This window comes from Prinia subflava, chromosome 10 (genome assembly GCF_021018805.1).
Source record: "Prinia subflava isolate CZ2003 ecotype Zambia chromosome 10, Cam_Psub_1.2, whole genome shotgun sequence".
In the NCBI taxonomy this organism is placed as follows: Eukaryota; Metazoa; Chordata; class Aves; order Passeriformes; family Cisticolidae; genus Prinia; species Prinia subflava.
The window spans coordinates 30,378,530-30,391,959 of record NC_086256.1 but is presented as its reverse complement, the minus strand read 5'-3'; the positions used below and the strand labels follow the sequence as shown (position 1 = coordinate 30,391,959).

At 50.3% G+C, this 13,430-nt stretch overlaps 1 protein-coding gene across 6 annotated transcripts in view; it reads right to left on the bottom strand.

The window, feature by feature from the left end:
* TEDC1 (tubulin epsilon and delta complex 1) overlaps window positions 1-13,430 on the bottom strand; it is a 90,856-nt gene that overhangs the window by 12,808 nt on the left and 64,618 nt on the right. For 3 of the 6 annotated variants that reach the window (XM_063406746.1, XM_063406745.1, XM_063406748.1), the window contains exon 8: window positions 10,424-11,664. The exons of 2 other annotated variants lie outside the window; for them this stretch is intronic. In XM_063406746.1, coding sequence (XP_063262816.1) covers window positions 11,308-11,664 — 357 coding nt within the window. In that variant the 3' untranslated portion in view covers window positions 10,424-11,307. Of the gene's footprint in view, window positions 1-10,421; window positions 11,665-13,430 lie in introns of those variants that run through there. One more of the 6 variants, XM_063406749.1, reaches the window with a different exon arrangement.

Below are 13,430 nucleotides of genomic sequence, written 5' to 3'. Positions count from 1 at the left end.
GCCTGGTCTTTATCTCTCTTGTTTTTCTCCTTTCATGCCTTCTTCCTTCTCTGTGGCTCTTTTGAGTTGAAGGCTCATAGGATGAAGATCCTATCATCCCAGAAAGTGCAGCTTTCCAACACACTGCTTCGTGCTGCCCCTGTGGCCATTTCTGTCACTGGCTGCACCATCAGAAGCAGCACACATGGCAAGTGCCCCTTGTCCCTGTCCTTCACAGGAACTGATTCTCAGGCTCCTATCCAGAACCCTTCCCAGCTTCCACACTCACTGCTGTGCCCAGAACCCCTCCAGGCAGGGCAGCTGTGGCTCTTCAGCTCAGAACAGGAATGACACCCCACAGTGTACTTCAGGGCTTGCATCCACCACAGCTAACCCCAAAGAGGAAGAAGAAACACCTCCGTCTCAATGGCAAGACTGACAGCTGCTGCATCCCTTGCCTGCCCACTCCTGCTGCTCAAGGATGGTGTGAGAACCATTGCTGCCCCTGACAGGATCAGAGAATGGTGGCAGAGACACCTTTCACTAAATCAGGTTGCTGAAAGCCCCACCCAGCCTGGCCTGGACCACTCGCAGGGATGGGGAACCCACAGCTTCTCTGGACACCTGTGCCGGGGCCTCAGCACCCTGACAGTGAACAACTTCTTCCTAACATCTAATCCAAACCTGCTCTCTTTCAGTTTGAAGCCATTCCATCACCAAATGTCCCTCTCCTCTTTTTTATAAGCCCTGGCAAGTTGCTGTAAGTTTCAGGTACTGGAAAGATGCTATCAGCCTGAACAGCCTGCGGTGAAGTCAGCCAGTGCCTGGGGTGCTGGTTATCCCAGCAGTACATCATTTCAGAGCATTCTCCAGACTTCAGAACAAGGCAAAACTCCAGGAAGAAAGTGCTTTGCCCCCAGAGCTGACATGAGAGGAACTCAGGGGGTTGGCCTTTCAATTATTTTGGTTTGAAATAACAAACAATGTAAAAGACCCCCAGTCAGAGACAACTCATAGGACAGGGCAGTGAAGCTCCTGCTCTCAGCAGACTGCTGTGGGTGCAGGGCTCACAGCTTGTGGGCTGCTTTTCTCTGAATCTGCTGGATCCTGGAGCCAATCTAAATGGAGAAAAAAAACCCAAAAAACCAAAACAAAAACAAAAACAAACAAACAAAAAAACCCCCAAAAAAAAAAAAAAAAAAAAAAAAAAAAAAACCCCACCAAACAAACAAACCAAAACACCACAACCACCCAACGAGGCCAGCTCTGTATGTTTATTCACTTACATATTTTAAATCCCTTCCTTAAGGATATGTGATAGCTTATTGCATCAGCAATTTATAACTCCTGCTTCCCTACGGCATCCTAGCTGTTTATGGCTCTGTGCTATTTACTGCCTGACACCGAAATAAGAAACATTATGAAAATTCGTTAAGGAGTTGTTCAGGCGCCCCAGAGGCAGAGGGGAGGCACTGGCACTGCTGTGGTGCTTGGCAGCCTCGGTGCCCAGCCTGCAGCAGCCGTGCATCCCTCCCTGCATCCCTCCCTGCATCCCCCTCCGGGATGCCGGAGCGGGCGCTGGCTCAGCATCATCACTTAATGAGTGGCAGACACCGGTTGCACCCCGCGCCGCCCCGGGAAGCGTTAATTACGTTAATTACATCCGGCCAAGGCTGAGCCATTTGTGGCTGTGCCCCAGCCCCCGGTGACCCCCAGCCGACAGCGCCCGGGAATTATCCCAGCCCGTTCTCGCAGGACTCCGCGGCTGCACTCAGCACAGCAGCCTCACTCATAGATCCCCATCCATCACCAAATGTCAGGCCCTCCTACTGTGATAACAACAGAAAGGCCTTTTTTCACCGTCAGACAGAAAATATTAGTATTTCTCCTTTTTTCCTCCTTTCTTTCCCTCTAGACACGAAAGTGCACTTTCCCGTGCCGGACAGACACACGGCTTTCCCCGTGGGCTGCCAGGGGCTCCGGCTGAGCTCTTGCTCATTAATAGGCTCATTTAGGCAGCCGTCCCCCGCAGCGCCCATTAACACACATGAGAGAGTGCCCGGAGGTGAGAGCTTCACTAATCAAATGTGCTATTAAGATCCTAATCCATTTCATTAGCCCATTTCAGTTGACACTTAGTGAGGCTCAGAGACGCTCTGTGTAACGGGGCTGAAGGCACACGGCCTGTCCTGTAGAAAAATAATCCTTTTTATTAGACCCATAATTCCCTTTTATCTTCTATTAGTTTGTTTCTGGAGCTGAAGGGCGCCAGGGATGTGCAGCTCCGGCAGAGATGCCGGGGATTTTCCTTTCATGTGTGAATGTGTTGTCACACAGAGTGTAAGAATGGGAGGGATCAGGACAGCAGCAATATCCAAAAATAAAAGAGAAAAGGGGAAGGAAAAGGGGAAGGAAAAGGGGAAGGAAAAGGGGAAGGAAAAGGGGAAGGAAAAGGGGAAGGAAAAGGGGAAGGAAAAGGAGAAGGAAAAGGAGAAGGAAAAGGAGAAGGAAAACCCCACAAAAATGGAAAACCAGGCTTACCTGATTCTTTGATTACATATTACCAGACTGTATTTTGGGGATGTTATCTAGATGACCCTCCACCAAATATTCTGGAGATTGAAATGATTAAAAACTTCAGATCCATCTGAAATAATTCCCAATTTCTCTCTTGCTTTGAATGTCAGCCACGTGAGGTGTCGGAGTTCAGCAGAGAGGCGGGATGAGCAGTGAAACACAGATTGTTCAGGAGGCTGGTGAAGCAGAGCTGAACCTGCTCTGGTGGGTCAGGCAGAGAGGCTGGCACTGACTAATTCTCTGCACAGATCCCATGTCTCCTCTTCACAACAAATGAACATGAAGATGATGCTGCATGATTCTGCCTGGGAGCTCTGCACGACCCTGGGGGTTTTGAGTGTTGGCAAAGCCCCTAAGTTATCAGATAAGCAGGTCTTCGTTATCAAATAAGCATCCCTAAATGTATGTACTTCCCATACAAAAACACACTTGAAACTGCGTTAGAACTTCATACTATTAAAGAAATATTTTATGAAACAATAACCTTGTGGATATAATATTCATCTTGAGGAGTCGGTTGTGGCAGTTCTTCAGACACAGCTGAGGAAAATGCCTACATTTCACTGAAATGTTTCCCCTGAGCACAGATGAAATGTTCCAACTGCAGGATAAGCAAGCTCCTACCTGAATGTAGCCTTCTGCCTGCAGTTCCAAGAGTTCCTTGGGAGCAGCCCCATGGGCCAGCAAGGCTTCCAGGCCATACACTGACACCAAAACCTCCCCGACCTCACCCCAGATCGCTGCCTCTGCTGCCTGGCACGAGAGAGGAAACACAGGTGGCATCCAGGCTGGGTGGCAGCTTCTCCCTGGCTGGCCTTGGCTGGCTGGGCACAAAGCAGGTTAATGCACCCCTGGAGCACCCAGTGCCAGCCTCCCCAGCAGCACACAGCTCAGCTGCCATCCCCAAGAACGTGGGAGACAACAGGAGGTACAGCCCGGTGATATCCCCTCGCTTTTCCTCGCTGGGGTTGCTCCTGAGATGGGTGAACAGGGACAGGCCCCATCCCCACAGCCATGGGTGGCAATGGAAGGGATGAGCGGCAGTAACAGCATCTGTCACAGCAGGACTCTTAGGGGGACACAGCCCCTTTTGAGAATTTATTAGCACACAGTGTCCCTGTGGCCAAAACAGCAAAATCCCTGCTCCTTGCTCTGTTCTAACCCACTTTTCCAAGACAATTTCTAAGCAATTGATGCGGGGAAAAAAAACAACAAAAAAAACCCCAACCAACCTTTAAAAAGCATCTTTGCTCTTAGAAATTCAATGCCATCTGCTCCCTCAGCATTGCCCAGGGCATTTACCTCCCCCTGAGCAGCCAGTGGATGGAAGCTGGCTCCCACCTGTGCCCACCCCCAGGCTGCCACAGGCACTGCTGTGCTCTGTAGGGTCCCTGGCAGAAAAAACAGAGCTCAGAGCCTGGTGCCACTTTCCTGTGCTTGAGAAAATGGTGTTGAGAGAGAGGAAAAATGCACAGCACTGCTGGTGGGCAGGGAGCTGCCAGGGGCTCCAGACCCAGCAGTGCTGCCCTTGGCAGTGAAGCCAGGGCCCAGTGCAGGTCCAGTCAGGGCTCCTGTGCAACAGCAGCGGCACAGGAGGTAGGCAGCAATGCTGGGCTGCAGCTGGCACAGGGGAGAATGTCCTTACAAGCTCCTCAGGGCAGGTTCAGTGTTTAATGCCTACATTAAATACTCACAGCTTGACTGTGTTAAGCACTGCCAGGACAGCACCAAGAAACTTCCCTGGGTTCTCTCCTGAAGTGAATGGGAGAGAGCTGTTTGTTTAAAAAGCACCATCATCTCCACACAAAATGAAGCACAGGCGAGCGAGAAATCCCTGCTGTGGGACCATAAATCATTGCCACCCTGTCCCCACAGGGGCTGCAGCACGGCCATGGCTGGTGGGCAGCAGTGTGTTCTTGCCCAAAGGCTGTTCTCCAACGCCTTTGGGGCTGGGATCTCCTTCCTGGGAGCTTCCCAGCCTGGGGAGCCTGTCCCTGTCCCCATCGCAGGTCCCAGGGGAGCAGCAGGGCAGCGCATCCCCAGCTGCCTGTCCCTCACAGGGATGGCACCTTGGGGTGACACTGTCCATCCCCACTGCCCTCCCCATCCTGCAGTCCCCCCTTCCTCACAGCACTTACAGTCCAAACCATGGCATTTGCCTTTCCACCAGGACACAAGCCTGTGTTCATCCCAGCCTGGGACCTGGAGACCCTGAGCATGTCAATGAAAAGCTCTTCTTGACTTAGCAATATGAATTACAGATGATGTAAAGGCCTATTAAAGGCTGATTTCTAGAACAAATGCTACCCCCGTGGCTAATCAGCAGAATATTTCCTTCATTGAGAGACAAAATTAATATTGCTATTTGGCAGACGCAATGATGCCAAGCAAATAACTTGCAGTCAAGCTTTATTGTTATTACGCCTTTGGTTGCTGGCCTTGGCCTCAAGAGGGTAGCAACAAAAACGGGGGAATACAAATGGAAACCTCTACAAGCCTGAAATAAATGCATGCCCTGAAACCGCAGGGAACCAGGGTTTAATAGGAGACATCAGCATGCATGGCACAGGCTGGGCACGCTGCCCTGTCCCCTGCAGTGGCACCCAGCAGGCAAGAAGACAGGCACACAGCTATGGCCAGGACATCTGCCCCCACCCCCAGGCAGCCTGGACCCCTCACTGGGGGCTTTACAGTGTATTTTCATTTTTTAAAGGGGTTTGGGAAGCGAGAAGGCACTGTGTCAACACCATGAAAGCTGGCATTAATCAAGGGTGATAGCATGGTCTCCTTGCCAGTGGTGAGCATTAAAAAATACATATTAGCATTTTTAATATTAATCAGTATAAACAAGAAAGATACTTCTATAAAAACTAATTAGAAAGCTCCTTTACTTAGAGGACACTAATACATTAATATCACGTCTCAGGGCTGTGCATTCATAGAGAGTGAGCCTCCTCAGGCTCGTGGCTTGCCCACACCTCACACTACAAGTCAAGGCTCCTTCAGGGGCTAATCCTGCTCCAGGAGTCACAGGCCACCTTGTGCCAGCCACAGGATGGACAGTGCTTCAGAGCCCGTGGTCAATCTAAGGCTTCTCCCCACTCCCTGCTGAGCCCGTGGCAGGAGAGGCCTTTTCATGGCATTAATGGTGCGAGCTGGAAAAGCCAGGTCACTGCAGGGCCTGAGGCTGGCGAGGGACGGGGCTGAGCCAGGGCAAGAGGCAGTGATAGAAAGCACAGAGGCTTCTGCCTGCCTTCCATCCCTCCCTGCCCACGGGGCCAGCGGCAGGAGCCTGAGGGCTGGGGACACAGCAGCTCCCACCACACTCCAGGGCCAGCCTGGCTCAACAAGGAGCCCCAACTGTGCCCCAAGAAAACCCCTGCCCCCTGCCTTTCCACATCTGACAGCCTGATCTGTCATGCCCTGTGTCCTCCTGGGACCTGGCTGACAGCACAGCCCTGGCACCCACTGGCTCATGGCCCAGGAAAGCTGCAAGTGCCACATGGAGGACAAGAGGCTGGTGGGACTAAACAAATTTACCCCCACCAAGTGCTGGAGGTTTTGCCAACTGAGCAGTTGGAATGGCAGAAAATACCAGCTTTTTACCTTGGGTTTGTGTTTGAACCATAAAGGGTGTTTGGTGCAGGAAGAGCCCCAGGGCTGTACCAGCTCATCCCCCACAGCCCGCTCCCTGCTGGTGCTCCACTGAGCCATGTAGTCTTTCCAGAGAATTTGCAGCTCTGTTCCCTCCAGAGCAGCTGGGGGCTGCTGCAAGGCAAAGGAGGCCTCTTGTGAAACAACCAGGCTGATTTAATAAGGTCAGATGGGAGAAGAAGAGCATTAGCAAGGCCTGAGAGCCTGCTTTGACTCCACCCCAGTAAATTCCTTGTTTGCTGGTCTCTGATGCAGGCAGCAACGCTCAAATATTTCTTAGCTGTACTTGATGCTAAATGAAAGCAGAGCCACCAAGAGAGCTTGGCTTCTTCCCAGCCCCACTGCCACCCCAGCCCAGGCTGGCTGGGGGACAATGCCTGTCCCCTCCTCCTGCTGACCCTGCCAGTGCCCAGGGAACCCAGGCTTTCCCCAGCTGCTTGCATTCCCTTTGTTCAGGTTCAGTGTCTCGAGGGACCTCCAGGAGGGGTGTTTCTGGGCAAGTAAAGGGCTCTCCAGCCCTTCAGAAGCCCTTCCCAAGATTCATGCTGGGAAATAAGGAGGTACTGTTGACAGTGACAGTACCTGCTGCCAGTGAAGGTGACAGCTCCTTGGCTGAGTGGCACATGGTCACCTCATTGCTGGGGGACGAGGGTGTGGCTGGCAGAGCTATTTGTACGCACAGATCCCACCAGAGACAGAAGCTGGGGCTGGGACAGACATCCCCAGCCTGGGCCAGGCGCTCTCATGGAGACTGGATGCTTGCACAAGGATGCACACCTCTGTTTTCCCTGCCTCCCATTTCACAGCAGCAAAGGAACAAAACACTTTAGGGACAGGAACAGGGATCTGGCCATGGCCTGGCAGCTGGGACATGGTGTGGGTATGGAGGGGCTGCAGGGACAAGGATCTTCCCAGCCTAGAGATGAGACACTGGCTTGAGACCAGGGCTTGGGCTGTGAGCTGAGGAGCAGCAGCACGGTCAGACTGCTCCATATGAGCTGTTGGCTCCAGGAGGTGAAGTGTGAGGGTGGAAGACCTGAGGCTCTCACTGGAAGAGGCTGAGGGTCAGAGCAGAAGGAGCTGAACCATCAGGCAGGTGTTAACTCCCACTGAGCTGCACCACGCAGCCACACACACTCACACCAACTGCTGGCAGCTCATCCTCCAACAGGAGCTGGTGGAGGAATCCCACAGGGAACCCAAAACACTCCAGGCTGGAAATCACTGTTAGCAGCAGCTCTTATTTTTAAACACAGGTTGCAGCCCTTATTTACCAGCAGGCGCCAGGTTGTCGGGAGCACTGACTGCGGATGCCGTGCTTGCCTTTCGCAAAGGGAGCCTCCTGTTTTGACTGCAAGCCACATGATGCTCAGTTATTTGGGGAGGAACATTTCCAGCTACACAGTGTGAGCCAGAGTTATCAGCTAACTAAGCATTTACAGCCAATTCCATTTTCCTAGCGAGATGCTTGGAAAGCAAGCACCAGTTACATCAGGGATTCAATGGGTTAAACTGTGCTCTCCTACAAACACCTTCATGCTGGCCCACCAGAGCCTGCACACACACAAGTCCTGTAAAAACTTCTCTTACAGCTCTGCTGGAAAACAATCCATCAGCAGAGTGTGGCTCAAACACTGCAGCAGCGTCTCAGCCTGTCTGCAGTGAAGCACCAGCAGAGCATGAAGCAAAAGGCCAGGTGCTCCCAGCCCCAAGGGAGGGTTAGCTATGACAGGGGCTTCACGTGGACAGCCTGTGCTGTCAGCTGTCACCAGGTGAACATCTGGGACAGCTCTCCCCTGCCTGACACTCACCAGGGGTATCTGACAAGCACGTGCAGCATCTCTGCCAGGTGCTGATTTAAACCTGGTTTCCTGCTTTTCCAGCACAGGCTTCTCTCTTTCCCAGCATCATTTAGTTCCTAATTGGACCCAAACCCAAACTACCCCCTTCAGGATGCACCAACAAGGAGAACTGCTTCAAACAAAGCAGAAAGAAAACCAAACCCTGCAGCCCACCCCAGATCTTTGGACAGCATCAGCACCAGGCTTCCCCCACCACCTGAGTTCAACAACCACCTGCACACTGTGACACTCACACAGCCAATACCCACCTACTCCTCTCTGCTCAACTCCACCAACAACTTTAGGGCAGATTCCTGCTTTCACAGGGAAATGTACAACCAGCATGGTGGTATGGCAAAGGGCAAACCTCTTAACAGCTTCTGTCTTTGTTTTCAGCCTGTAGTGGGTTGTTTACAACACTCTCCAATTTCTGTGAAGTAACGCTTAACATTTCAGAAGCATGCAGGAGTTCGTGAATGGCATGTGGCACTTGAGTTACCCTCCTCCTGTCACAGCATCCGCCACAGACCAGCCAGGCACGTGGATGCTGGTTGTCATACTCTCCCCGGGCAGCCATTCCCCCTTCTGCAGCATCCTCAGCTGCTGACACAGGGCCAGGCCCCAGTGACTGAAAAGAAAATACCACAAACGCCATGGTAACAGTGTGAGGTGACAAACATCTGTTTGTTCCTAGGTTATACCACATTAACTGTAACTGTGGTCACTCAGTTCACTTTCCTACCCAGGGATATTTTCTTAGGTTTTTAAGTGGTGTTTATCCTTCATCATCTCCCAGCAGTAGTGGAGAGACAGCTGATGGCTCACCAAGCTCATGAGGACTGGAGAGCTGCATTCCAGATGCACTGATACGCCTCAAGAGTTGTGACCAGTCACCAAAGCATGACCAGAGCTCAGCCCCTGTGTGTGCAGCTCCTGGGGAGGTGCTGTGATTTTTAAAAGGAAAAATGACCTTCCAAAACTCGGTGTGGGAGAGCACCAAGCCCTTATAGCATCTCCTGCTTCGTGCACTCTGTGCTGAGAAGAGAAGCAAAGGAGAGAGGAGGCTGCAATATTTTATTTAAAACCACTGCCAGCTCAGAACAGACCGCTGACCTTCAACAGGGCAGAGTAGCTGTTCTGGTTTAAGGTAATTGGAACCTGAAACAAAAGGCAGTGCAAGATCCGTCCCAGAAGACAAAAACAGTATCGCCCATGCTCGCAGCACGAGAGGTCTGCAGGGCCTGACACCAGCACAGCACCCTGTGGAAAGGTGAACTGCTCAGCTGCCTCAGCTGCAGCCCCTCTTGATGGTCATTCCAGGACAAGCAGCTCCCACGCAGCTCCAGCTCAGCCCTCTGCCTCCCCTGACAGCTCCCGTGTGGCCACTCCAGCACAGCAGTTTGTGCCACGCAGATTTCTGCCACTCGCTGTGGGCACTTCTGTACCTCACGCACATTGCACAGACACACTGAGCACTGCCATTCTCAGCATTCCACCTGAGAAAAAAACACTTCTTCAGGGTCAGGCAGGGGCAAGGTGCTGCCTGTTGCAGTCTCTGCTGAAGGGGCCCTTGGCTGGACACTGAAGCACAGGGCACTCTGTGTGTGTGGTGACGCCGGGCTGATCCCAGGGTGGCAGCCATCCCCCAGTTGACTCCTGTCAGCTTAAGTGCACAGCAGGATAATTAATCCTGGCATCCAGCATTATCCAGCCCTGAGAAGCCACAGCAGGGCATGAGCTGGACCTGCACTTGAATCTGAGGGTTCTTGCCATGCTCAAGAATATTTGCCCACTCTTCTCTGCCAAATATCCCAGGAGAAGAAAACGAGGGCAACATTTTAAACCTAAATGTGATGCAGTATGAAAATTTCCTTGTATAAAAGCTAAAGGAGGATATAAAATACTCAGAGAGACTGGTGCTGCCACTTTTGTTAGTACTGGGATATACTGCTTCACTCCCATTCAGGAGTAATTTTCTGTGAAACTTTTGTCTGAATGAGTCCTCTCATGCATTAAATGTCAGCAGTCCTGGAGTCAACACCTGCCCAAAGTTGTACCAGCCTGAAACAGCCACCTGCACCTACAGAGATGGTTTGGAAAGCAGAGTGGTGTGGATTGGCTTTTGAAAGCCGTGGAGATTCTTCCAGGAGCAGCAGCCTGGGGCCACCTGCCCCAGACATGGATCTTGCCAGTCCCACAGGGATTTTCTGCTCCAGGACTGTGTCACTCCCAGTGCCAGCAGCAATGCTGGTTGTGACTGACAGCCTTGCACAACACACACAAACACCCTGCTCCCAGGGGCTGCTTCCCCACACAAAAGAAATCCCACTGCTCACAGCAGTTCACAAATGAAAAGCAGACCGGTTTCTTTAAATATTATTTATTCCTCAAAGTGTACAACTAGAACATAAAATACTCCTTGGTGAAAGCAAACCAGAAAAGGGTAGGAAATTAAGGCCAAAGGAAAAGCATTTCACTGTTTCAAGGGAAGAAGCCTTCAGAGACAGAGCTTGGAGACTCCTCAAGCTTGCAAATTAAGGTATTTCTGTATTTCTGTATCACAGAAACTTCCTATAGCAAGTCCATAAGTTATCCATCTCATTGTGACTCATAACCTGATGGAATGGGTTTCTAGTTTGCTCTCTTTGAGAACCCAATTACTTCAAGTGCATCACACCAGTAAATGAAATCAGTGCAGTGCTTTATTTATTATTAGGCATTTGTTTTTCTTTATTGTGACTACATTATAGCTGCCACAAATACTCCAAGCAGCTGAATTAAAACAACACACTTTCTTGAATATTTCCAATCTCTCTAAGCCCTGGTATTTTTCATGTTCTCCAATACTTGGATTTTTCTGACTAATGAACTCTTCCAATTGCTGGAAAATATTGAATGCAATTAGTACTTCAATGCACAGCCTCAATGTATGCCGTGCCTAGCAGCTGAGCGCTGTAAAAGAGCCCAGTGCTTGGCAGAAGAACTAGAAATCCAGAGGATAAAAGAGAGATTTATGCACACTCCTACCAAGGCCTAATGCAGAATTTAATTGGCAAGGTTGGCAATAAAGGGGCTGCAGAGAGAGCACCGAGGTTGTGGCCCCAGTGCAACTCACAAAGCAGTGACAAGTTATGATTCCCGGGCTAGAGAATTAGAAATTACATTTGGTTCCTCAGCTCACACTTCCCCACACCAAGCTGCACAGCGTGACCAAGCCACTCTATTCCTTTGCTTCTCTCAGCCCAGGTCTCTCTCCTCAAGGGGAGATACAAATCACCCCCTCCAAGCCTTCTGCAATTTTGTCCAGCCTGTGGCGGCACTCCTGCCGCAGCTGCTCCAGCTCTCTCTGCAGGCTGGTCTCTCTCACCTGCAGCTCTCTGCTCACCTGTGCAGCACTGAGAGCTGACACAGCCTCCTTGGACACACACTGACCAAAGCCCATTCTGCTGGCAGGCTGTTTGTTCCTCAGCACCAGCCTGCACGAACCGTGCATTGCATTTTTCTTTGGAGCACAAAGGGATGTGAGACCTCTCAGTTTTAGTTCAACGCTTTCCTGTATCTTTCTAGCAGTGGCAGAGAACCTCTCCTTCTGTAGTTCTTCTTTTGCTGCCACCTGTAGAGGGAAGAAAAAGAATAGGAAGGGAAGAGTACGGCACATTGCTGTGAAAGAAATCCTCCCCCCAGGAAACAACACCAAAGTCATGTTTGGACTAGGACATACCAAAAAAAAGAGTCAGCTGTGAGTGTAAACTAAAATGTGTGGCAGTGCAAACTGAATTAAGCTAACATGTGCTTTCAGCCAGGCAGCTGCCTCAGTACCCAGGGCTGCCTGTAGCCATTTGTTTGCACATTCCCAGTCCAGCAGCCCCTCCAGTGACAATTTACATACAAGGCCTCCCAATGCTTCCCTTGTACTGGGGAGTGGGTGGGTTGGCTTCAGCACCAAAAAGGGAGACCCAGCAGAGTGACCTTCATCCCTGTTGTGCTTCAAGCCACCAGGCTGTCATAACAGATTTATTGCCTTGTGAACAACAGCATTATTTCAGTTTGCAAATGCTTTCTGCACTTGGCACTGCTGAAAAGTAGGGGTGACAACTGTAAGTGAGCAATTCCTTAATTCTCAGTTCTCATTATGGGGTAACAATTAGGAAAAGGAAAATAATGGAGCAGAGACAAGCAGAGGCCAAGACCAAAATGAGTACCAGGCAGCACACTTCCACTGAAGACAGGCCCCAATAAAATAAAAGCTTTTCTTGTGACAGCATCACAGTCTGAATTATAAAAGCAATTGTATATACTGGGATTTTTCCAAAGCATTTGATTTAATGTTCTCTAACAATTTGATTTGAAGAACTTGCAAGATGGTAATTGCCTTGCCAATTTTACTAGTGGATTAAATATGAATTCGATGACTCATCTCAAAATGCACTTGTCGGTGGGGAAACATCTGTAAAAGAGGCACCCTGCTAAGGCCTTCAGGGAAATGCTTCTTGGCCCAGTGGGATTTTCTGTTTCTGCTGTGGCAAAAAGCTGCCAAATCAACTCAGTCAAAAGGCAGCAAAGTTTCCCAAAAGCGATGCTGCCTCTGCAACCTGCACGAATCCCAGAGCTCTCCTGAGACCTGTGCACAGCTCTGGAGTTCGTGCCTCAAAAAACCACAGGGAAACAGAGTAGGATTCACAGACAGGTCATCCAATGACCCACAGCCCAGAAAACAAACCTTAGAATATGAAACTTAGAGTTCAAAATATTCCATTCATGTAGATAGTTTGTTTTACTTCCTAAAAGGAAGTGGGGAAAAAAGGTGGTAAAGATCAGACTTTGCTGACAAAGCCATAAGAAGATCAAATAGATGAAAATTCAAGTTAAGATATTCAGCTTCAGAGTAAGACATTGTTTCCTGCTGTGAGGATAATGAACCATGAAATGCTTCACTGCAGCTCCAGGGATGAATCCTTTGGCCAAAGCTCAGCTCAGGTCAAGCTCAGTGCTAATGATACCCCTTCCAGCCTTGAAACTGCTCTGCAACCCCTCCCCTTCCTGCCCGTGGCTGAAGCTGAACGACTCCTCGGGGTTTTAAATCTGCAGATCTGCATTAAGATACAGGTACCTCAGACATCACAGCTTTGACAAGTTCCCTGTAAAGTCAGGGATATTTTGGCAGCTCTCTGAAGCACCAGAGATCAGGCAGAGCTCAAAGCAGCCCCAGCTGCAAGGACAAGAGTCCTAAGGTAGCGAAGCACCTGCAGCATTTCCCACTGTCAAGCTGCAGCTGCTCAGGGTCAGAGCAACTGCTGTCTGTGAGAAAAGAAGGATTTTTATCCCCAGATCAGGGGGGAAGGTTTTATTACTGAAACAAGTTCAGAGGGGTATGACATG